This window comes from Lagenorhynchus albirostris, chromosome 6 (assembly GCF_949774975.1).
Source record: "Lagenorhynchus albirostris chromosome 6, mLagAlb1.1, whole genome shotgun sequence".
NCBI lineage: Eukaryota > Metazoa > Chordata > Mammalia > Artiodactyla > Delphinidae > Lagenorhynchus > Lagenorhynchus albirostris.
This window is the reverse complement of record NC_083100.1, coordinates 23034519-23061177: the sequence shown is the minus strand read 5'-3', so window position 1 is coordinate 23061177 and position 26659 is coordinate 23034519. Positions and strand designations below refer to the sequence as shown.

The window sequence follows — 26659 nt, the reverse complement described above, 5'->3', positions numbered from 1 at the left end:
CTGCACTTCCCAGCCTGAAATGCGCACCAACTGGGGGCTGCTAGTGTGTGCAGCAACTAGGCAGTGAATTGCAGGAGGATGGGCCCTAAGAGAGGACTCAGTCTAGCTGCACAGAGATAGCCTAGAGGGCCTGGGGTATGGGCCCCACCTCCCAGCACCAGCCTAGCACTGGGTCCAGGATGAACACAGTGGAGAAAAGGACACAACTTTGCTGCTTCTGAGCAAAACCATGGATGCACGGGAGGTCTATAGGTTTACTGTGATCACATGGGCCTCACTTGCTTCAGCACTCGCCTCCTTTGGGACAGAGCATGCGCTTAAGGACAACAGAGCCTTATTGAACCCAACACTCAGGGCTTCCACTCCAACAACTGGGGAGCAGACCTCAGCTTCTGACAGGTCTATCAGCCATGGAGCAAAGAGGAGGCCCCACCCAACATCCAGTGCAGGCTCTGGACACCACAACACCAATCACACCTACCAGCAAGGGGCTAATGGCCATCACACACTGAGGAAGGATATGGCTGGCATCTATACCAAAAACAGCCCTTACACCAAAAATATTGGACTTACACAGTCTACACAGGGGTGCTCCCACATAAAAACACCCCTTCAAGACCACAGTAGATAACTGTTTCTCCTAAATTTATAGTGACAGAGAAAGTTAAATAAAATGAAAAAGCAGAGGAACCACTCCCAGTGAAGATAACAAGAGGAGGAACCAATCAAAATTAGACAACTCAGTTGCAAAGATAAAAGCTGATCTAGAAGCAATGAGTAGCAGACTAAATAACACACAAGAATGAGTAAGTGATCTGGAAGATAGAATAATGGAAATCACTCAATCACAACGGCAGACAAGAAGACAAAAATATATATAATGGGATAATATAAATATGCCATCTTATGCATAATAGGGGCTGCAGAAGGGGAAGAGAGAAAGAAGGGGATCAAAACTGTATTTGAAAAATTATTGTTGAAAACTTCCCAAACCTTAAGAAGGAAACAGATATTCAGGTACAGGGTACACAGAGCATCCCAAACAAGATGAACCCAAACAGACCCACACCAAGACATATCACAATTAAAATGACAAAAGTTAAAGATAAAGAGAAGATTCTAAAGGCAGCAAGACAAAAACGGAGTCAGTTACAAGGGAACCCTCATAAAGATATCAGCTGATTTCTCTACAGAACTGAAGGGAGTGGCATAATATATTGAAAGTCCTGAAAGGGAAAAACCTGCAACCTAGGGTACTCTACTAGGCAAAGGACATTATATAATGATAAAGGGATCAATGCAAGAAGAGGATATTACACTCATTAACATATATGCACCCAACGTAGGAACACCTAAACATATAAAACTAATACTAACAGACATAAAGGTAGAAATTGACAGGAATAAAATAATAGTAGGAGACTTTAATACCCTAGTGACAGCAATGGACAGATCTTCCGGACAGAAAATTAATAAGGCAACAGAGATCCTAAATGACACAATAGACTAGTTGGACTTAATTGATATCTACAGGACACTATGTGCCCCCCCACCGACAAAACCAAACAAACAAAAAAACAGAATATACCTTCTTTTGAACATTCTCTAGGATAGACCACATATAGGGCACAAAACAAGCCTCAACAAATTTAAGAGGGTAGAAATTATTTCAAACATCTTTTCTGACCACAACAGTATGAAAATAGAACTCAACCACGGGGGGAGGGGGGGCAACGAACACATGGAGACTAAACAGTATTCTCCTAAAATACCAATGAGTCAGTGATAAAAATCAAAAAGGAAATTGGAAAATACCTTGAGACAAACAACAATGAAACACTTTGCCTTCCAATGCAGGGAGTGCGGGTTCGATCCCTGGTCAGGAAGCTAAGATCCCACATGCCTCGCAGCCAAAAAACCAAAGCATAAAACTGAAGCAATATTGTAACAAATTCAGGAAAGACTGTAAAAATGATTCAATAAAGACTTTAAAAAGACATCCAAAAAATCTTAAAAAAAACACAACCTTACAAAATCTATGGGATGCAACAAAAGTGTTTCTAAGGGGGAAGTTCATAGTGATACAGGCCTTCCTCAAGAAACAAGAAAAGTCTCAAATAAACAACCTAACCTACCACCTAAAAGAATTAGAAAAAGGAGAACAAACAAAACCCCTAGTCAGCAGAAGGAAGGAAATAGTAAAGATCAGACAGAAAATAAAATAGAGATCAAAAAAGACAATAGAAAAGATCAATAGATTATGCTGGTTTTTTGAAAGGATAAACAAAATTGACAAACCTCTGGCCAATATTACATGAACCTCATAAATTCATTTAACTAATCTTGTTAGGTGCTAGATATTTTTGTATTCCTATAAATATTCTTGAGCTTTTTTTCTGTTAAATTACTTAGAAATTGGTTCTTTCATGTCTGCTCTTAAGATTTGTTAGGTGGGACTGCAGCCATTCTTAATCTAGAGTGAATTATTTCCCCATTTCTGAAGCAAGACACTTCTTTGTGCTCTAGTCCACACAGTGCCCCTGAATCTTGAACTTTTTCAGCCTGGCTACTGGGACAGGCACAATTCCCAGCCTTACGTGAGTGCCTTTCCCTGTTCCCTCTAATCATTTCAAGTGGTTCTTTTCCAGGCCTCTGGGTAGTTTCCTCAAATGCACTTGCCAATCTGTACTCAGCTAAATACTGGAGGAAATTGCTCTGCAGATCTTCAGGGTTCTCTCCTCGTGTACTCTGCTCTGCAAACTTGAGCTGCCTTGTTTCCTTGGACTCTCAGCTTTATCCCCTCAACCTCGGAGTCAGCCATGCGCTGTCCAGTTCCCTCTCCCTGTGCTGTGGACTAGAAACTATCAAGGCAGCATGTCACAGCAATCTTCTATGGCTCACATCATTATTTCCTGTATCTCAGTGGTTATTGACCTTTGTTGCCTCATGTACGGTGTCTTGCAAACTATTGTTTCCTGTATCTTGACAATTTTTTTGGATTTTTCACACAGGAGAGTAAACCTGGTCCCTGTTATTCCATTCTCCATTGTGACTGACAGAGGGAGTCTTTTTATCATCTGCCTTTAACTGTCAACAGATTTAATCAGAAGATATGTGATTTTAATGATAATGACATTCTTTTTAAAATTTATAGTTAGCCCTTCCTTCCATAAAAAATAAAGGTTGACAGTGTGTCTGTAGTAAACCTGAATTATAGTCCTGATTGGACCATGGATTTCATGTGAAGGCTTAAACCAGTCCCTTAATTTCTCAAGCCTTCACTTTTCTAATCTGTGGGAGACTTTGATCTGGACAACCTTTATATCCTCTTTCAGAAATGTGTCTATAGTCACTAATGTTTTCCTTAGAAATTGAGAAAAGCTATTGAATTTGAATATATCAGTTAGAAGGCTTTTAAGAGAAACAAGAATGTGTTTTCAACATCTGGTCTTTCTGAAATTTGAATGATCCTTTTTGACTCCATACTTACTAGCAAACCCAGCAGCAAAACTGAAATCTTTCCTTTGACGTACACAGCAATGCCAAACTGAAATAATTTAATATTGTTCTCTCTTCAGATATTAAGTACTAAGCTTTAGTTTTTACTTTATACCTCTTTGGTTTATTCCTTCATATTCCAACTATCCTCTTGCCCTACTTTGACATTATAGTCAGCACGTTACTATGTAAATATATCATGAATGAGTATTGCAGTGTGACAAGCCATATCACAAGAAAACATCAAGGACCTACAAGACAAAGATCTCATACATGAATATCTGAAATAATGCCAATAATGACACTGAAAATGAAGTAAACTCACATGAGAGTCAGAAAATGTATCTCTATTGCTTTTAGAAGGGGCTCATTGCCAGAGGCAGAATGCATTAACTTCATATGCCATGTTAGGCATTTTCCATTTCTCCTTGAATAAAACGTTAGTTTCAAAAATTGTCCTTAAACTAGAAAGACTCTCAGTGATTTGTTAAACCTTCTTCTCCCCATTACCTTCAGAAATCCACTAATTTTGCACCATATCTGGCAGACAGGAAGTTGGGCTAATGTGTCATCAATTCTACCAGAACTGTGCTTTCAATTTATTCAGCATTTGCAGAATGAAGGGCATTATGCTAGGTTTTGTGGGTGATTCAGCCAAGTAAAGTATTTAGTCCTGCTCCTTGATGAACTACAATATAATTAAAGAATAAAAATCTACACACAAAGTGGATAACTATCTATCAACGTAATGCAACAAATTTTAGATACCAAAAATAGCAAATTAAAGATCAATGGGAATATCTGGCATAATTCTTGAGAGAGGTCAATCATAAGCATTAGGAAAAGTTTTGCTCTGATGATTCAGCTATGGAAATAATGATTCATTAACTCATTCGTTTCAATATTTTTAAGTATATAATATAAGCCCCAGAGTACAAAAGATTTACAGTAGTACTATCTAAGTAAACTTTCTGTAATGATGGAACTGTTCGTTGTCTAAAGTGTCCAATATGATTGTGACTAGCTACATGAGAAAATGTCGATTTTATTTATTTACTTTTTTTGCGGTTCGCGGGCCTCTCACTGTTGTGGCCTCTCCCGTTGCGGAGCACAGGCTCCGGACGCGCAGGCTCAGCGGTCATGGCTCACGGGCGCAGCCGCTCCGCGGCATGTGGGATCTTCCCGGACCAGGGCACGAACCCGTGTCCTCTGCATCGGCAGGCGGACTCTCAACCACTGCGCCACCAGGGAAGCCCAAAATGTCAATTTAAAATAAAATTAAATTTAATTTAAAAATTAGTTGCAGTAATTAACATTTCAAGTACTCAGTAGCCAGTAGCATTGCACAATATAGGTCTAGAAGGAAAAGACATGCATGTGTACAAAAAATTACAATTTGTTGTGTAAGTTTTATGACATGGCTCTTCAGGAGCCATAAGGAATACCTTACGTTCCCTAGAATAATTTAGAAGAAGTTGTGTTAGAGCCAAGTTTTAAAATATATTTAATATTTAACAGAGAAAGAAATAGCCAATCAGCATCCTAGTCAGTAGAAATAGTGAGAAGAAAAGGATGAGAGCATAGTGTATTCAAGGAGTAGAGCAGAGTAATGTGCAGAGAAGTTGTGGGAGATGAGAGGCAGGAAGGAGGCAGATCAAGGAGGGGCTCAAATTTGTATTTTAGAAAATATTACTCTGTCATTAATTTTTCAACTATGGCATTATTGATATTAGGGATGAGGTAATTTCATAAATCCAGGGGTGGGGATGGGCTGCCCTGTGCATTATAAGATATTAATCAACATCCCTGGCCTCTACCAACTGAATGCCAGTGGTAGGTGCCCCAGCTGTGATAATCAAAGATGTCTCTATAGACGTTGTCAGATGTCCTCCAGGAGGCAAAATCACCCTGGCTGAGAACCAGTTGTGAAAATGAACTGCAAAAATACATGGCTGAAGCAGAGTTCACTACACGTGTCTGTGCGTGAGATGAGGAGGACCTGAAATGAGGGCTTTGTGGAGAGTGGAGGCCTACTTCAACTGAACAGGATTGGAGAGGAGAGAGATGGAGAATAGGATGACAATCTCTGCTGACTGAATGGGATATGAAGCCTTTTATTGAAATGGAAAGTACAGCAGAAAGATCAAGTTTGAGGGAAAGATGAACTTGGCTTTGAATATGCTGACTTGTGGTATCTGTGGAATATCCAAATAGTAATGTTCTGTGGGTATTTGAAAATAAAGATCTGGAATTCAAAATAGAGATGTCAATTGGACGTGTAAATTTGGGAGTCGTAAGTATGTAGACATTGTTGAAATCATGGGAACACTTCTTTCTACACCTAGCAATCTAGACTTAATGACAACTGTCATCATTTCCACCTGATCTCCAAATATAGTCCTATTCAATCCATTCAAACACATAGCCCAGTGTTGTTTTGATTTTTTTTCTCCTGACTTCATGTAGAATCAAGGACTTTGAAGTCCAGCTATACACCAGCCTATTTATGTTCAGTACTTCTGCCCAGAGGGCCTTGATCTCACTCTTTCCTTTTCTTGGATCACTCTTCTTCCTTTTGCTCTGAACTCAGAAGTCATATTTCTAGTGAGACCCTTCTTGACTCAGGCTATTTATGCTTTAACACTCTTTCTGCCAGGTATTCCATGTCTACACTTTTTTTTCCATAAATCCCGTTAACGTTTAACGTACCACATATTTTACTGATTTATTTAATTTATCGTATGATTCTCTCCAGAAGCATACAAGTTCCATAAGTCCAGGACTTCTCTCTGCTTTGTTCACTCCTGTTTATCTACCACTTAAATCAGTGTCTAACACCTAGTGAACTCCACCAATATTTCTTTGATGAATGAAGAAGTTTCCTACTGGTCCAGACAAGTTTGCCTGGGTTCAGTCAAATTCTTGCTAAGACTTATGGCACAAACTTGAAAACCACAGGAAAGTCATGTTTACTTGTTTTGCAGGGTCTCAGAGAGACAATTTTGTACTGAGGTACCTGCTTAACTCTCTGAAACTACTGGCCTTCATTCTTTTTAACATATCAATATTTATGTTCAAAACATGTAACAACTTTTTATATCATATGAAATTCATATTTCTCAGTGTGAGCTCCAAAAACTCTTCAGAATTTTTACACATTACTAACCTCATCATAAATTCACCTAATTCCCCCTAGTGAAATATGTTAATCTCTGCTTTGTATTCTGACATTGTACCATTTTCAATACTAACGATGCCGTCCCGCTTTCTGTCCACTAATGTCTCTTCATAATCTGCACCTACTTAAAATGTCACTGTTTCTAGAAAGGTGCATTCACTTAATGGACCTATCCTAGGACTGCATTCCTAGAGGAAACCTTCTCCGATCCCACAGGCTTGGGTTAGGTGGTCAATTTTTGCTAGAAATAACCCTTTATCTACTTCTGGCATTTAACTTTGCCTTTAACACTGTATTTGTATAGAGCTTATATCTATTGTATCTCTAGATCATGACCCCAAGCCAGTGACAGAGTACAGCTCAGTAAATATTTGTTCCTTTATATACATTTATTGTCTTCATCTGTTTCTAATTATTCTTCTGCCTTTTAAATTAACACTTGCTTGCTCAATTTGTTCTTTGCTAATACATATTTGTGGTTATTCTGTTACAGTAACATTAGCTCTTTCAGGGCATTCTACCTCCATAACAGACTATGCTCTTTAAGCACTTAAAATGGGACTTTATGGGCTTCTATTCTCCAAAGCATCTAGGTCAAGGCATGCAAAAAGCTTCCTTGCTAAACGTTTAAGATCTGGGGCACTTGGTCAGATTGTCTGGATTTGAATCCTGGATCTACATTTTATTAACAAAATGCCGTTAGGCAAGTTGTATAGTATTTTAAGTCTCGGTTTTCTCATCTGAATAATCTGGTGGTATAACCTAACTATAGAAATGAAGGTTTCAATGAGATATTAAATAGAAATCACTTTGAACAGGTTATCATGATTATGTAGTGCAGTGTTGTGTACTCTAGATGCTACGTACTTGTTTGAGATGTCCAGGTCCCATATCCCTGGGGCATGCTTGGTGATTCAAGTTATTAATACCTAACTGATTGACAATGGCATAGAGAAGAAGTACGTGCTGACAACAGCAATCTTACCAACATCTTTCCAGTGCTTTTTATTCCTTCCTTATTTAGCCTCACACTCTGAACATTCCCAAAACTTACCTTCTGTTTCCATTCTAATTCCGTAATTTCTTTAGCTTATTTGTGCCATTAAGGTACTGAGGGAAGAGTGTAATGAGCTAATGCTTAATGCTGCACAAGCCTGTCCTAAGAGAGACACTAATGTATCAGTACTAAAAATGTTTGAAATACTAATTTACCTGCTAATGAGCCTAAACATTTTATTATAGTTATACCTTAATACCAAGCTGCAGGTCATTACCTTCATGTATTAAAAGCAGCTGATGTTTCTAGGGCTTAATGTATCTGCCATTTGCTTGATGACCCCTCTTTCTTGCCCATTTTACATAGTAGATATTTAGAAAATGAAAATTAGATCACTTGACAGGATCACTAATGAAAATTAGATCATTTGACTTGACATCATATTGTGTATGATGGTTTGATTTCATTATTTATTAAAAACTATTTTTCTGATTATACTAATTAATAGATACTAGTTCCATGAAATTTGAATTTTGAAAATATGAAAAGGAACAAATAAAATAAGAATGATTCATCCTGTCACCTAAAGATAATCAATTATGATTTAGTCCAACCAATGTTATTTTCAACATATGTTTCTGTGTGTGTATAACTGTAAGTAACTCTGCTGCTTTATTGCACTACCATATGTATGTTTTCCTTTGTATTAATAATCTTTGGAAATGCCATCCATAGTTAAATAATAGTTTAGTTATATAATTATATGTTACAGTTATATCTGTATAAAGATATGTATATATACATGTGCTTCTGTGTATCTATCTTTTTATCTATTGAACAACTAATTTCTTATGTTTCTACTGCCCCATCTTATAAATAATATTGTGAGGAACATCTTTGTGAACAACTATTAATCTGAGTTATTAACTCACTTAAATATATTCTAATGGAAGAATATATTAAATATATTTAAGCATTTGTGATATATTATGCTACATTTTATATATATATATATATATATATATATATATATGTTAAAATCGCAGACCCTGAAGTCAACTGACATATGCTTGAATCCTTACTCCAAATTATTCTACTAAGATAATTTTAGGAAAATCACTTGATCTCAATTAGCTCTAGTAATAATTTTTTTCACTTAAATTTCTTTTTTTCTGATACTGATACTCCTTTGCCAGCTTCCTATTAATTAGTATTTAATAATTAAATTCTTTTATTTTTACTCTGAGTATTTTTTTTGCCACTGTTCTTATTTTAATGTTTTTCTTGTATTTTGCATAAGATTGTATTTTCTGTTTTTCTAAACATTTTTGTTGTCTATTTTAATTGTAGTATAGCCTATTTATGTGTATGTGTAATTATTTGTATGTTCATTGTTATTGCTATCACAACTTATTGTGTTTCCCATTTATTCTTTTCTTTACTTCTTTTTAATGTATTTCTTTTTTTTTAATTAAGATTAAAATTAAGGTTAGATTAGGATGGTTAGAGTTAGGATTTGGTTTGGACATTTCTTTTTTGTAGCAAACAGTTAACTAACCTTGACTAAAGTTTCTTGATTTTTCAATATCTGTGCTGACCATTATATCACCTGACAATATAACTATTAATAGTTGTGGCAAAATATAATTATTAATAGTTCTTCCCATAAGATGTTTATATTTAAACTTTTATAGTCTGAATGTTTAAAATACATTTAGTCCAGAGTCATATTTAGCTAAGTAAACAAATTTAGATTGAATTTTATTTTCCCACCCGATTTGGACATTATTCCACTAGTTCTAACATCTAGTTTTTGTTATCAATCTAATTGTTTTATAAATAATCTGTAATTTTTCTCTTGTAGATAATTTTTTTTTCATTCATAATGCTCCATACTTTCATTACTTGTTTCTAGGTGTGTTTTATTCTTATATATCATGCTCAATACTTGGAATGCACTGTTATTTTTAATATATCTTCCTTCAATTTTGGAAAAGTTTCCATTATTATACCTTCAAATACTGCTCTTCTGCCTGTCTGTACATGCTCTTCTTTTGTAATATATTGGAATATCCAGCTCCGTACTCCCCAACATCTCTTACTGGTCTGAATGCTTTCATCTTTTTATCTCTACATATGCAATCTAGCTGAATTTCCCAGTACAATCTCCAATTCACTAACTCTCTTTTCAACTTTGTCTATTCTAAAGTATTTCCTATCTATTGAGCCTTTTGTTTTCAATGATTAATGTTTCAATTTTCTTGTTTTTTTCAAGTCATTTTAGACTGTTTTGGTTTCATTTCTTTTTATTTAATGAGTATTAATTTTCATTAACATCTTTGAGATTCATACTTATTTAAAAATATTTTTCAGTCTTTTTGTAATTTTAATGCACTCAGATTAACTTTATTTTCAATTATTGACAGGCTTAATAACTTTAGATCTCTTTACCTATCACGAAAAAAAAATTGTAGGGCTTCCCTGGTGGCACAGTGGTTGAGAGTCCCCCTGCCAATGCAGGGGACGCGGGTTCATGCCCCGGTCCGGGAAGATCCCACATGCCACGGAGCAGCTAGACCCGTGAGCCATGGCCGCTGAGCCTGCACGTCCGGAGCCTGTGCTCCGCAACGGGAGAGGCCACAACCATGAGAAGCCCATGTACTGCAAAAAAAAAAAAAATTGTGGCTACTTTTGAGTAGAGTAAGAAAAGTGGTTCTTTCTTTTTGCTTCTTTATCTCTCTTGCTCTCTATTTGTGCTTACTCTTTCAGAGCTTTCAGTATTGTAGCTATTTCCTTTGTCTCCCAGGCCAATAGCCTCAGGGTATCTTAGAATAAGTCCTACATTTATGATTCAGGTATCCTGCCTTCTAGGATTGAAAACCACTGAGCAAGTTATTAGCATGTGTTACTTGGTTCAGATGCAAGTTGTAAGACTGTGTATAACTCCAGATTCCTTAAATATATACCTTCAAATAAATTGCATCTTCAAACAGATTTGAAAGCAACTTTTGTCAGCTTCATATTTTTAAGAAAACTTACAGTATCCATGACTTTAACGATATGTAGGCTTTTATCTTCCATCTGACACAAAGTACTTTTAGTCTCTGATACCCTACTGAAGCTGAATAACTAGGGCCTGCTCCTAAACCCATAGCCCAGAAGCCTATGGTTTTATTTCTAGTCTCTACTTTATGTTTCTATTCTATTTTTCTGTAATGAGTATTATTTTTATTATTTTTTGTCATTCTTTGAGATCTTATACTTTTAAAACTTTGGTTCTTTGTTTTTTTTTAATATAAATTTATTTATTTTTGGCTGCGTTGTGTCTTGGTTGCTACGCGCGGGCTTTCTCTAGTTGAGGCAAGCGGGGGCTACTCTTTGTTGCTGTGCGCGGGCTTCTCATTACAGTGGCTTCTCTTGTTGCGGAGCATGGGCTGTAGGCATACAGGCTTCAGTAGTTGTGGCATATGGGCTCAGTAGTGTGGCTTGTGGACTCTAGAGTGCAGGCTTAGTAGTTGTGGCTCACGGGCTTACTTGCTCCGCAGCATGTGGGATCTTCCTAGACCAGGGCCCAAACCCACGTCCCCTGCATTGGCAGGTGGATTCTTAACCACTGTGCCACCAGGGAAGTTCCTGAGATCTTATATTTTTAAAAATAAATTTTTAGGCAAACTTTCTCTTTGAGACACATTGTAGAGCTTAGTGATTAGCACATATTCTAGAGCCAAACAAGTCCAAATCCTGGCTCTTCCTCTTTAAACTGCATAGGTGGTGGCCAGGTAATTAAGTTTCCTGTGGCTCAATTTCCTCATCCATAAGATGGGGGTGTTAATAGCGACCTATTTCACAGTAGTTTTTGGTTTTGTTTTTGTTTTTTTTAAATTACGGGATATTTGTATACAGGTTTCCCCCACTATCCAAAAGTTGAGCATTCCTTTAAAAACTTGCATAAGCCAAAATGGCATAAAGCAAAGAAGCAGTTAACTTTTTTGTAAATGTGAAAATCCTCTTTGGATTTCTTTCAGTTAGCAAAAGCAGGAAATAATGTAGATCTTTCATAAAAGAGAAATAGTGTAAAGCAAACTTTTGAAAAGTGGAGAATACCTGCACGTGTGTATAATACCTGCATATGTGTATATAAATGCTCAGAACTCTGAGTGGTCCATGGTTATTACTCAATTAGTATTAACTATTATTATTTTTTGTCTCATTTTATAGCTCTGTTTTTAAGACCCGCTCAACTAGAAGTCCTTCAATACACTATTTAATTTTTCTAAAATTTATTTAGTTGAATATTGTGAGATAAGATTAAATTTTGACTCATCATATAGTTCTGAGAATTAGCTGTGACATTATTTATGGATTTACTATAAGATAAATTATAATGCAATATGCAAATGTATAATTTTCCTGAATTTATTTTAAAGTATCATTAAAGAAAAAGTAATATATTTGATAATTAAATCTGAAGAATATATACCTTTTATTCTTGAATAATTTAATTATTTGTAATTATTGCCCACATTTAAAATATTAAAGGATTTTCCACCCAGATTACTCAGAATTCCTCATTACAAAAAATATACACAGAGCTTAACCTGCTGGGGTATTATCAGCACCTAACTAACTGGGGGAAGGGAAATAAACAATTACAGCTGGCTTGCCTTACACATGGGAGAAGGAAAAAACCCAGTTCCAGCCCCCTCTAGCCAACCTGTTCCACCTAAGAGGGAGAGAACTGAGAAACACTTATGAAGTTCATGGTCCAGAGGCATAGGCTCACTAAAAGACTAAGACCTAATCATAGGACTATAGAACACTTGCCCCACCCCATACTTCACAACCACATTACTAAAGGCATATTTACAGCAGTTTCTTTTACCTGGTATATCATCATGACCATCAAGAAAAAATTACAAGAAATACAAAAAGCCAAAAAACATAATTTGAAGAAACAGAGCACACGTCAGAACCAGACATGACAGGATGTTGGAACTATCAGACCAGGAATTTAAAACATCTATGATTAATATGCTAAGGGCTCTCATGGATAAAGGAGACAGCATGAAAAAACAAGTAGGCAGTGTAAGCAGAGAGATGAATATCCTAGAAAGAACTAAAAAGAAATACTAGAGAGAAAAGCAATATAACAGAAATGAAGAATGCCTTTGATGGGCTTATTAATAGGCTGACCACAACTGAAGAAAGAACCTCTGACACAGAGGATATATCAATAGAATCATCAAAAACCAAAACAAAGACAACAAAAACTTTAAAAAAATGTACAAAACAAAAAATAAAACCCCCAAAAACCGAAACAAAACAGAACATCTAAGGACTATGGAACAACTACAAAAGGTAAAACATACATTTAATGGGAATACCAGAAAGAGAAGAGAGAATGAAACAGATGGTATATTTGAGAAAATAATGACTAAGATATCCTCAAATTAATGTCACCCATTAAACCACAGACCCAGGAAACACAGAAAATACCAAGCAGGATAAATGCAAACAAAAACAAAGGAAACAAACAAAAGCCCCTAGATCTATGTATATCATTTTCAAACTATAGAATATTAAAGATAAAGAAAAAATCCTGAAAGAAACCAAGAGGGGAGTGGCTTACATATAGAGAAATAAAGATAAGAATTACATATGACATCTCCTCAGAAATGATGCCAGGAAAAAATGGAGTGAAATATTTAAAGTGCTGAAAGAAAAAACACCAACATAGAATTCTTTACCTTGTGCAATTATCCTTTAAAAGTGAAGGAGAAATAAAGGCTTTCTCAGATAAACAAAAATTGAGTGAATTTGTTTTCAGCAAATCTGCCTTGAAACAAATCTGATAACCTAGATGAAATGGACCAATTTCTTAAAAGACACAATTTGCCAAAACTCACATGAGGAGAAATAGACAATCTAGATACGCCTATATCTATTAAAGAAGTTGAATCATATTACCTTTCCAAATAGTTAATGCACTTCCAAAACAGAAAGCACCAGTCCCACATGGGTTCACTTGTGAATTCTACAAACTAAGGAAGAAATTACATCAATTCTCCATAATCTCTTTCAGATAATAGAAATAGAGGGAATACTTCCTAACTCATTCTATGATCAGCATTACCCTACAATCAAAATCAGAGAAAGACTTTACAAGAAAAGAAAACGACAGACCACTATTTTTCATGAACATAAATATAAAAATCTGCTACAAAATGTTTGCAAATTGAATCCAATGATGTATAAAAAGAAGTAAAAACTATGACCAAATGGGATTCATCCTAGGTATGCAAGGCTGGTTCAACATTTGGAAATCAAGTAATGTAATCCATCACATCAATAGGGTAAAGATGAAAAATTACATGATCATATCAATGGATGCAGAAAAACTATTTCATAAAATACTATACCTATTCATGATTAAAAACTCCCAGTAAATTAGGCATATAAGGGAAATTGCTCAACTTGGTAAAGAATATCTAAAAGGAAACTTATGGCTAACATTATTATTAATGGTAAGAAACTAATGGTTTCCCACTAAGATATCAGGTACAAGACAAGGATATTTCCTCCCACCAGTCCTTTTCAGCATTGTATAAGAAGTTATAGATAATGCAATAAGACCCAAAAAAAAAAAAAAGGGAATAAAGTTACACAGATTGAGAAGGAAAAACTAAAACTATCTTTCTTCACAGATGATATGACCATCCAAGACTTAATTTTAAAAAACAAGTAAAAAAAAAAAAAGAAACAAAAAACATTCTGGAACTAATATGTGATTACAAGGTTGCAGGATGCAAGGCTAATACACAAAAGTCTATTGCTTTCCTATACACCAGCAAGGAAAAAGTGGAATTTAAATTTTAAAACATAATGCTATTTATATTAGCACCCCTAAAAATGAAATATTTAAGTATATCTAACAAAATATGTATAACATCTATATGAGGAAAACTATAAAACGTTGGCGAATGAAACAAAATAACTGAGTGAATGAAGAGATACTCCATGTTAATGGAAGCGAAGACTCAATATTGTCAAGATATCAGTTCTTTCCAACTTGATCTGTAGATTCAGTGCAATCCCAGTAAAAATCAAGAAAAGGTATTCTGTGGATACAGACAAACTGATTGTAAAGTTTAGATAGAGAGGCAAAATGATCAGTGATTGCCAGGGGTTGGGCAGGGGTGATATGGTGGGATAGGTGAGTACAGAGGATATTTAGGGCAGGGAAAATACTCTGGATGATGCCATAGTGGGGGGTATATGTCATTATACAATTGTCTAAACTCATGGAATGTGCAACACCAGGAGTGAATTGTAATAATACAGACTTTGGGTGATTATGATGTGTCAGTGTAGGTTCATCAAATGTAACAGATTTGCCACTCTGGAGGGGACGTTGTAAATGGGGGAGGCTATGTGTGTGTAGAGGCCGAGAGTATATGGAAAATCTCTGTATCTTGCCTTTAATTTAGCTGTGAACCAAAACTATCCTAAAAAAATAAAGTCCTAAAAAATATATAGGGCAACTTTTTATAAACATATCTCCCTATTCAGTCGCTGCACCATATGTATTGTATATTTTTAATCAGTGTAACGACACTATACTATAAACTCTTCCATGTTTTACATTGTTTCTGTAATTGTTCTTTTTATGGCTTTGTAATAATTCATCTATGGTATTTATTCATCTGCAATTATTTATTGAACATTTATTGGTTTCTATTCAAGGTCATGGGAATGTACTGCTAAGCCAAAGTACCTGCACTTACAGAGTTTACAGCATTCTCATGTGTGCATAGTTGATATATAATCATTCATTTAATTTTCTATTATGTTGTATAACTCTGAGAAGAGAACAATTATATATATTGTTTTATTCAGCCTTGAAGAGCCTTTGCAGAAGTAATGTCACAACCCTAAAAATAGTTTGCTTATTTAGATGTTCTGTAAATTCACTTTCCAAAAAAAGATGGGAAAATAAATGTGTGTGTGTATATATATATATATATATATATATATATATATATGAACATAGTGTGTTGAACCAAGAAAATACTTAGCTGATTTAGCTGATTCATCAGGATGAAGGTACAAAGAATAATCAAATTGGACCTTTTTTTATAATAAATTAAGATTCTATATATTTCTTCTTGATATACAATATAAAGATATAAGGAATTTCATATAGAATATTGCTCTATGACATTTCTTACACTACCTGAAAAATAGACTCTTAACCCCAAACCTATGGTAATGCCCAAACTTGTAAAGTCTGTTTTTGAAAATTATATAAAGCTGTAAGTTATGTCTATATTAAGGAATACTATAGGCTTATGAAAATAGTCTTTTAATCATTCATTTAAATTATAAGTGACATCATTAGCATCCTGGTTTTTTCTTTCTTTGTTTTATAATATATAAATATGCTTGGAACCACTGTGCAGAGAGATAGCTCAGTCTGCTTGTCTTCCTGCCACTGTTGGTATCAAGTTTGCATAAAAGGTGCCTCTGGCAGTGCTCTGGATCCACAACAGCACAAGATTTATTTCTTCCATATTAGATTATTACAAATTTCACTTGTTTCCATTTTTTATTTATAAATAGTGCTACTTTAATATTTTGATCATAACTTTTTTAAAACCTTACAGTAAATTTCAGAAGTAGCCTTAAAAGTTTCAAAAGTATGAACCCTTGTGATCCTTGATATGTACTGCTAAATATTTTTCCAGTATATTTCCAGCAGCCTAGATGAAGCTAGTTTGGTTTTATGTTGTTCTACTCTAACTTATTAACTGCATGTCCATATGGATTTTCTCACTACGATCTTTAAGTTGGAAATGGGAAGGCTTAAAAGGGGCAGTCAGGAGTCGTGACTGTTCACTTTGATCTCAACTGTATCCTTTGTCCATTTTCCTAAATTCCACTTGCTTTGTTTTACTATTTGAGTCTGTGATAACCAAAAAAATATATATATATTCTGAGCTTCAGCTCATTTACCATATTGTGGAAAAAAATCCATTATAGTTGCATGTAGTCAACATTGATTACTCTCTACTCCCCTTATATTCATTTTTTATTCATATATTATTCTATGATTTATTCAAGATCAAATGCCAAACATGTCACAGGAACTAAGCCGGGTGCTGGCGATTCAGTGTCACAAAAACAACCATCTGTCTGAATCCGAACTTCTCCGAGAACTTTTCAGTGCAACCATCTTTATCACCTTTCCTCCTCAGCCAGTACTGGTACCAATGACATAACCAGAATTACATTTTAGATAGTTTTCCAAAACTCTTGAGTTTTTACTTTCTTTAAAATTGTCACAATTCCACCTTTCTCCAAAACACATTTTCTTTCAAATCTTTCTTTCTTGGTTAAGTTAAGTGCCTAACTATAACTAGTCTTTGTTTTCTTACCAGACATAAATTCTAGATAAAATATTTGTTTTTTCCCCAGGTTGTCAGCTAATTCCTTTTCCACACCCTCCATCTTCAGATCCCTCAAAATTCACACTGTGTGGTTTAGATTAGTAATATTTTAATATTCTTCCTCCCTATGGAAGGAGAATGGCAAATGGTTCCAGTTCACCTGAGACTAGAGGAGGAGGGATACAAGATCTTGATAGTCCAAGTTTTTCGTTTTGGATTCTCTGCATCTTTTATCTCTTTCTTTTATTTAACGGATTCAGAACCATCAGGGTTAGAATCAATATTACCTTAAGACCGCTGTGGAAGTACTTGGACTAAAGTAAAACTTCTAGGTAAACTCCCATGAGGCATTCATCATCTACTGGTTTAACAAATATATATTTTTAAATTTTTTATTATTTTAGTTTATTAATGTTTTTATTTTTGGCTGCGTCGGGTCTTAGTTGCGGCACATGGGATCTTTGTTGAAGCATGAAAGATCTTTCATTGTGGCACGCGGGCTTCTCTCTAGTTGTGGTGTGCGGGTATTTTCTCTTCTTTAGTTGTGGCACTCAGGCTTCAGAGCACATGGGCTCTGTAGTTTGCAGCACGTGGGCTCTCTAGTTGAGGCGCTCGAGCTCAGTAGCTGTGGTGCGCAGGCTTAGTTGGGCTGTGGCATGTGGGATCTCAGTTCCCTGACCAGGGATCAAACCTGCGTCCCCTGCATTACAAGGTGGATTCTTTACCTCTGGACCACCAGGGAAGTCCCAACAAATTTTTTTTTAGTTCTACTGTGCTCCAGGTACTATGATAGGCATTGCATTTGCCTCTCTGGTTAACTGGAAGTATAGCTACCGAGTTATCAAATCTGAATACAAACTTATTTCTACCACTTTATAAGTTATTATATTTGTTTTACCATAATGCATATATTGTCATGAATTTTAAGTTCCTTGGGAAATGGAAAAGTTTGGCTATATGATGTTAGTTATTCAAAATTGTTTAAAATACTATCTACTATTTATTAATAAATCATTTAGCACAGCACTTGGTTATTAGAAGCATTTAATAAGTATTGACTATTATTATTTTAGTATTATCAAACTGTATTAAATGATTATTTGACAGTGGTAAAAATTAAATATAAAAATATTAAACCCATTTAAGTACTAATTTTCACCCAGAAAATGATGGACTATTTTTTTTTATTTTTAGTATATTTCCTAAAAATTTAATATTCAGTGGTATAAAGCACACTTTAAGATTGTCTTTGTTTCATAGAATCTAGGCAAGGAAAGGACATGAAGTCTATAACCTGACTTTAGTGAGAAGTGCCTTCAAATTAAATTCTGACTAAAATTTATTCTGTTCTCACGGTTGAAAAAAGATTCCATTCTGCGACCTCTGAAAGATGTTTTAAAACCCTTATAGCTGGAAAGAGTCCTTTACAATTTCTAACATTAATATTCCCTATAATCCTGAGAACTGTTCTTTTCTAAAAATTAAATTCACTGATTCTTCACAATTCTCACAATACACGTTTACATATTTGAAAACATTCCAAGTTCTCCATGTTCTTTTTAAACTGTAAAACAGATTAAATATCCCATTTATTAGCTTGAGGAAAAGGTTATTGTATTGCTTTGCCAGTAACAGCAGTTACAGAATTTTAAAACTAGTGGCATTTGTTGTACTACTGGAGTATTTAGGGGAAGAAAAACAAAAAATCCACTCGGACTGTAATACACTATGCAGTTTTTTGTTTTTCTTTTTTTTTACAGAAAGGATAGAAATCAAGGAGTAAATGAGAAAAAAAGTATGCGAGCTAGTTCAAAATGATAATAGGGAAAATTGTATAATAATCAAGTTATTATCTTTAACATTTTAGAATATTTAGGAGGAAAATAATGAGAGGTTGATTTTTGACTAGACATTAAAAAAATTAAACTGGATCTGAAAGGGAAACTGTATATCGAATTGGAAAGAGTATAATGACTTATAAACATTGTACATAAACCTGATGTGGCCAGCACTCATATTTAGTTGGTCAGTGGACACAGAAATTAAATGACAGAATGATGGAAACTCTCTTATTCATCACTATATCCCAGTCTCTGACATGAGGTAGCTGCTGAATAGATATCTCCTGAGAGGCCTGCAAGAGGAATATAGACAGACGTTGAACTCCAAACTGATGCACCTGGGCTGGTACTTCTATACTGGGAAAATATCCGCCCCTGTTTCCATAACACTTGAATCCATCCACCCTTCCTTTTGTTTTCCATTCCCTTATCCAATTACCTTCTTCCTTTTTCCACTACATGTTAAAAAAATAGCCCCAAATATTTCTAATAATTTTGTCTAACAGAACACAATAGGCACTGCTTCCTTGCCGTCAATTTTACCTGGCCCCAGTGATTCTACCCACTATGATAAAACTCTCCTTTCCTGTCCATTTGTTTTCCTACCTCTGTTTTTATTTTTACTCTGAGTTATAAATTATCAATACTAACTAATTACAAGCATATTAAGTGAAGTGTGCTTTTAGTGCAATATTTTACATATATAGTTTTTATATGTAGATCACATATCACATATGTGATATGTATATATTTAGACAAATTGCATGGGTGTGTATAGTTCTGTTTTATTACATCTTATATAATTAAAATCATCAAAATGATTTCCTGAAAAATCATCTTCTAAAATTTAGTATAGGATTTTATATATTTAAATTGTCATTTTATAATACTTTTATGTCAAAGACAAAGGTATAATGAATACGTTTTAGTTTAGAGGAATGTATTCTTGTGTATTTAATAAAATTGTAACAGAAATCTTTCTTTTTTTGTTTTTTTTGGTCTGAGTTTCTATATATATTTGTATATAAATAATATGTATATATATATGTATGTATATACATTTCTCTTCTTTTTTTTTAATACTTTAAAGGGTCACATGATCGCATCCTGTGATGCCTGTGGAGTTACAAAGCTATGGGATTTTCGGAAGCTCTTACCAATTGTGTCCATTGATGTAGGTCCAAGTCCTGGCAATGAGGTGAACTTTGATTCATCAGGTAGGATCTTTTTTGTTTAACATTCTTGACCAAGCTAACAGCTTTAGTATTTGTTCTGAAACTATTTTCTATTGCCACTTTATGTTTTTTGCATTTCCTTCTATTTAAAAATCTGTTCTTGATATTATACTAGAATATACTACATTATGCTATATTTATCATATGATATATATCACGTCATATAGTGAAAGCATTACATTTATCACATATGTAAAGGAAGAAATAATAGAGGAGATAAGTGTGTGCTAATTTAGATTACTCAAGTTCCTAGCAGCATCATGCAAAATTTGGAGTCTACATCCCTTAGAATCACCATCCAACGTAAGTAAATTGAGTTTTTTGAAGGTAAAATAGCTAAAAGTAGGGAAGAACAAAAGTTTGGCAAAAATAAAATTGAAACTAATGGAATACTTTATAATAATTTAGTAATACCCCATATTCTCTAGATTTTACAATTAATTTTAAATATATATTCATCTTGTTGCAAATTGTGTCCAATAATAATTATATTAATTGGTAATAATTGTAGTATTATTATCTGTGTTTAGCATTTTTTCTGCAGTAATATAACCGTTAACGGTGAGGTAAATTATTTTATCCTTGCTGATGATGAAGAGTGTAGCAACTGATGTTAACAATCACACAATGATTCCACTTGATTTAAAAGGTTAAAATTATAATTACATCTCTATCTTTAATGATAGCCTATGCTAAATAACGTATATCTGTTATTGATATAACTTACCTTTGCTGTTGTAATACACGTTTTAAACTTTTTTAAGTTTTGAGAGGTTTAAAAATCTTTGATATTTATTTGCAGTAGCTCAAATTTTAGTCAAAGAAATAAGGATAGAATATATATAAAGGAAATAATGACGTTCTATTTAAAAATAGTCCAAAAAGTATGAATATACTAGACGCAATTCTGAAGCCATAAGGTAATTGTGTGTTTCATGGAACTGGTTTCATGATATTGACATCACATATCTAAAATTCAGAATACAGTAAGCTTGTCTTCTTAAAAAACTTGAAGCTGTGTTCCCATTGCAGATTGGTATATGAACCATATATATGACTTCCTTAAAAATATGTTAGTAAAGTTCTTGACATTAAGACTTTTATGCTCTGCTAGAATTCAAACAGAAAGCACTGTACAGAATAAAAGATCCCAACTATGAGAATTTAATTTTATAATGTAAAGGCCCATTCATATTTCAATTTGTACTTTTTGATATATAGAATATGCATTGACATCATAATTCTAAAGGAACTTTAACTTGGTTATTACAAACATTTTCACATCCATAAATCCCTTTTTACTATCTTGAGGTAGCATCCAAGTATTCATGGCCTTGAGTGTTGAATTCTGAAATTTCAAAACTTTTGGCTGTACTTTCTAATGATAGAAGTTAAAGGGTGTTTTGAAATGCTGTACAACTAATACTAGGTACATATTTTACTGTCATAATTGTTAAATATGTTGCCACTGCCTTTTACTGTCCTTGTCATCCAGCCCAAAATTTCTTTTCTATGCATTGTCAGGCAAACTTATTTTAAATGTATGTCAGTTCCTATCATACTGTCATACAAGTCAATATCATCTTAAAGCCCCTAGTACAACAAACCTCTTTTTTTTCCTCCATGACTGCTATATACTTGATGGTACACTAATATTAAGAAAACTGTCAGAATCAAGGATGGAACAATGAGAAACATAAAAGATAAGGAGTATAAACCAGGGACGCTGTTAATGAAAACACTTCATCAGTTTGAAGGAATATGATTTCAACCTGACCTTCCCATCCCTTTGACCATTTCTTCAAGGAACATACTATAATTAATTTTAATTCTACGTGTTTGAGAAATCAGTGTCTTTTTCTCATTGAATACTGAGAAATTTGTGCTTCTGTTGAGAAGTCTTCAGTGACTCATCATTTTAAAAGTTTGAAATATATCAGCAGTTGAAGGAACTAGGTAGAGCAAACGAGGTCTATTGAGGGTCTGCACAGAGAGGTGAAATCACAAAGTTAAATACCAGAAATTATGTTCATCTCAAGAGAGTAAAGAAAAGTGAAATCAAGAGCAAAACAAAATCGAAATAAGGACAGGGACACATAGATCTCTTCTCATCTGCATTTCTTCAGGAAAAGATGATTTAAAAGAAAAGTATAAAAAGATATCATGAAAATATTTGAACTATGAGGATAAGATCAAATCTAACTTAATAAGTTCAAAATACTCTTCATTTGACATACTTTTATTTATTCCCAGTGACAAGCCAATACAAGCTTTCCTCCTTGGACCTGAGGAAAAGTCTTTGATAATACACATGCAGTATCATCACAATATCATATAATATATGTGGAAGTACTGACAGTATTCGTTCTGAGAAATTTAATATAAGAAATTTAATATAAACTACTCATATACATAGTTTTTAGATATTCTAAATAATCAACATAGAAACAAAAATTTTCTCATCATATCTCATATCTCTGGATCAGTTTAATTGAAGGGCATCTTGAAATTATGAGGTGTGCTGCTTAAAAAGAGCTGTTTCCATATACAATGACTTATCTTTATAAATAAGGGATTCCTTCACTGCAAATCCAACATGGTATACAAATAAATTTGAGGCTGAAATTGTGGTCCATAACATTTGATTTCAAATTTTTATGTATATTAAAGATTCCTCATTATATATTAACCTCATACATAAATATTTTTATTTTAAACTTATAAAAGTAAATTATGTGCTAGTGAAATGGTACTTTGTTTTAAAATTGAGACTTCTCATAGTGTATCATTTTTGAAATGTATCTTTGATAATATTTGAAAACCAGTGGTATAGAAAAAGAATATAGACTATAATTCAGACCCTTAGCTCTTCCCCACCTTTTAGACTATAAACAAATTATTTAATCTTCCTGAACTAAGTTTCCTCATAGAAATAATGGAGGAGATAACTGTCTTACTATATTCTAATGTGTTTCAAAGGGTTAATTATATTCTGTAATGAGGAAATTCTAATACAGTCTTGTTTTCATGTAATATTCAAAATAATTTAAATAGTTAACTGGCAAATAAAGCTACATATAATGTTATATATGCATATATAATTAAAATCAAAAGATTTAAAGATATGTGAATCACCATCTCGAGGTTAGCTTTTCTGTTGCTGTAAGAAATCAGCTTGTTACACATTTAAAGGAGGGGTTGCATGCAGCATAGTATTATTTACATAATGTTTTATTTGCAAATACATTGCTTGCAACAAACACAGATTACCTGTGTTTATAGATATATACATATATCAGTATATATTTGTAAAGGGATAAGTGTTCCTTTCTCATTAAACAGAGAACCTTCTGGTAATACAACGCTACACATTTTTACGAATATTCACTATCTAAGTATCTCCCACTTGGCATACTCAAATGCCATATGTTTTACCATTCAAAAATTTATTACTATTTCAGAAAATGTTAAATGGAACTGTGTAGTGAAAGTAATAAAAATGAACTGTGAGAATTTCTACATACACTTTTCCACATCTCTCATTTTGTTGTGTTTATGAAGTTTAGCAATATTTTTCACTCCTTTGTAAAAGGTAATTCCGGTACACTTGCAAAAAAGTCACATCCCTAGAAAATGCAGGAGCTGAAGTTTGAGCCAGATGGGGACTTTCCACTAGAAAACTTATCAGTCTCAGATCATTGAAATGAGCAAGGTTTGCCACCATTTGGCGGTAATCCTAAATATTTCCCACAAGGAGAACCACAATAGAAATACTAAAATAGAAGAAAAAATAATGACCCCATTATAAAATATGAAAATTACCAGACCCCTCTAAAATTGCTCAAAAATAAGCCTCAAGTCTTTTGTTCAAATTTGATTTATTAGCTTCTGTTAGTAAAGGCTGCAGTTCACTGTTTTGTATTTAAAAGGCAGATTGTGGTTAACTCCTTCTGTTGGAAGCAGTGTAATATAATGGAGGAAGCACTCACTTAGAAACCCTGGTTTTGAATTTTGTCTCCACTGCTAACTAGCTGAATGATCTTGGTGAACTTTCCGAACATTTCTGAGCCTCAGTTTCCTTGTATGTGAAATGTTAAAAACCTATCACGACTTCCACTTCCAGCCAAGATGGAGTAACAGGGACCAGATTTACCCTTCCACCTGAAACACATGAAAAAACAGACAAAATTTATGAAACGATGGTTTTCAGAAATTGAACATTGGGCAGTGGAAGACAGTACTGAAGGGAAGGGGGGTGGTAAATAAGATGAGCTCTATGGCTGCCCATAATACTGTCTGGAGAAAATTTCTAGGTCACATCTCAGGGATGGACAGAAACCTTGGGGAAACCCCGCAGCCTCCCAGAGTTGAGGAGATGGAGTGGGAAGTCCAGGGAGGCCAAGGCAGCTAGAGTTTGCAGGCAGAGTACAGGACAGGGGACAGCAACACAGAGAGAGAGCCCTGGAGATTTATAGAAGATCCCCTCCAGTCTTTAGCTGAGTGCAGATCAGTCCACGACAGCCTAAAGCCACAAAAAAATCTGTATGAAGAGTTAAAAAGAAAAATCCCCAAAGATCAGGGGAGCCTAGGAATAGTTTGTACTCCCACCAACCAGCTTGGTAAAACCTTGCAATTCAAAGGATAGTAGATAGAACAGGGATTGGCCAACTACTGCCCATGGCCTGTATTTATATTTAATTTTAATGGTAACAACAACCACACCCGTTAATTTACATATTATCTAAGGCTGCTTTCACATTACAACAGCAGAGTTGAGTATTCACAAGGGAAACAGCATGGCCTGTGAAGCCCTAAAACATTTACTGTCTGGCTCTTTACAGAAAAATTTGGCAAGGGAAAGGGCTCAGAAGGTCATTACCTCAGCAGTGAGGCAACATCAGTCCACACCTCTAGATCTAGTCCCTTCACTGTCTTTGAACCATCTGAGTTGGCCCATGTAAAAACCTGTTTATTCTTTACTACAACTTAATGAGATTGTTACTGTTGTCTCCTTTTTACAGATGAGGAAACTAGGACATGAAGTTAACAAAAAGCCTAATGACACCTGGCTGATCAAATGTGGAGTCAGAATTCAAAGCTGGGCAGTCTAATTACAGAGACTAGAATTTAGACTTTATATTATTCTGCTTCTCATTGTAATAATAGTATTCAGTTTCATATTGATAATGTGACATCTGTTAGGAGTTATAATTCATTTGCTATGAATATTGAAATAATCTAATTAATGATCACTTGACAATGTTTGACTCAAACAAACACTATTTGTCAATTAGTTGTCTCTGGAAGAAAAACAGGAAAAGAAGATCTCCCTAGTATTATCTGCCAGGTTTTTGATGTGTCTTATAACAAGGGGGAACCCTAAATATGTTCCTAATGGGAGCTGGAACTCGAGAGGGGATAAAATACAAGAGAGAAAAGACCAGATGACTCTGCTCAATTATTTATAATCCCGTTATTTCATCCCCTGTTTGTATGCAAATCCATTTTGTTTTTGAGTAGAATATGGTCCCCTCTGCTGCTGGAGAAAGGAACTGGAGGAACGGAAGGAAATCAGATTTTGTATCTCCCTTGGAGACCCAAGTGTGTCATTGAAACAAGAGGGAAAGGGGTAGGGCACGACCTTTGAAAGAATGACATAGCCTGAGGACATGACATAAACTGATTAGAACCAAATGGGTCCAAGATGGTGGATCAGTCGACTTCCACTAGACCTTGAGCCTCAGTATACGCTCACTGAACACATCAGCAAGCTAAGTGATACACCCACAGGTGCCATGACAGTTCCAAGTCTGACCATAAGAATCAAAAAGTGGGCGGTGGCCCAGTTCCTAGAAATCCCCGCCCCTTCCTGAAATAGCTGGAATACTCCTCCCACTCAGTAGACTATGAAATTACCCACCCCTATAAAAACTGACAACTCCATACCCTGGTGCCTTTTTCACCTTCTGAAATGGCCCACACTCTGTGGAGTGCGTTTCTCTCTAGATAAATGCACTTCTTACCTATCACTTTGTCTTTCACTGAATTCTTTCTGCGATGAGACATCAAGAACCTGAGCTTCGTTAAGTCCCGAAACCAGGTCTGTGATCTCAGTTGGAAGACTGGGTTTTGGCTGTGTTCGAGTCCTGGCCACATGGGTTCAAGTCCCAATCTGAGTTTTGACTGGGTTCAAGTCCCAGCACGTGGGCTCAAGTCCCAGTCTGAGGTGCACGGTTTCATCATTAATACCTGCAATGAAGTATACTATGATCTAGGAACTGGGCTAGGTGCTTTTTCTTTTAATCATCACAGAACTATGAGTTTGGTTCATTTCTCCCATTTTAAAGAGTTTTGAGAGCTTTAATTACATATATATATTAATAAATATACACATTTGTACAGTTCTGTGAGAGCCTGAATTTAGTTCTAGGAAATTGTAAAGAAAAAACTCTGGAGATTTATAG

General features: G+C 34.8%; 1 protein-coding gene across 1 annotated transcript in view; it reads left to right on the top strand.

The window, feature by feature from the left end:
- Positions 1 to 26659, top strand: part of SPAG16 (sperm associated antigen 16) — an 873487-nt gene that overhangs the window by 608748 nt on the left and 238080 nt on the right. The window contains exon 15 of the mRNA XM_060151305.1: positions 20051 to 20177. Within this exon, the coding sequence (XP_060007288.1) occupies positions 20051 to 20177 (127 nt within the window). The remainder of the gene's footprint in view (positions 1 to 20050; positions 20178 to 26659) is intronic.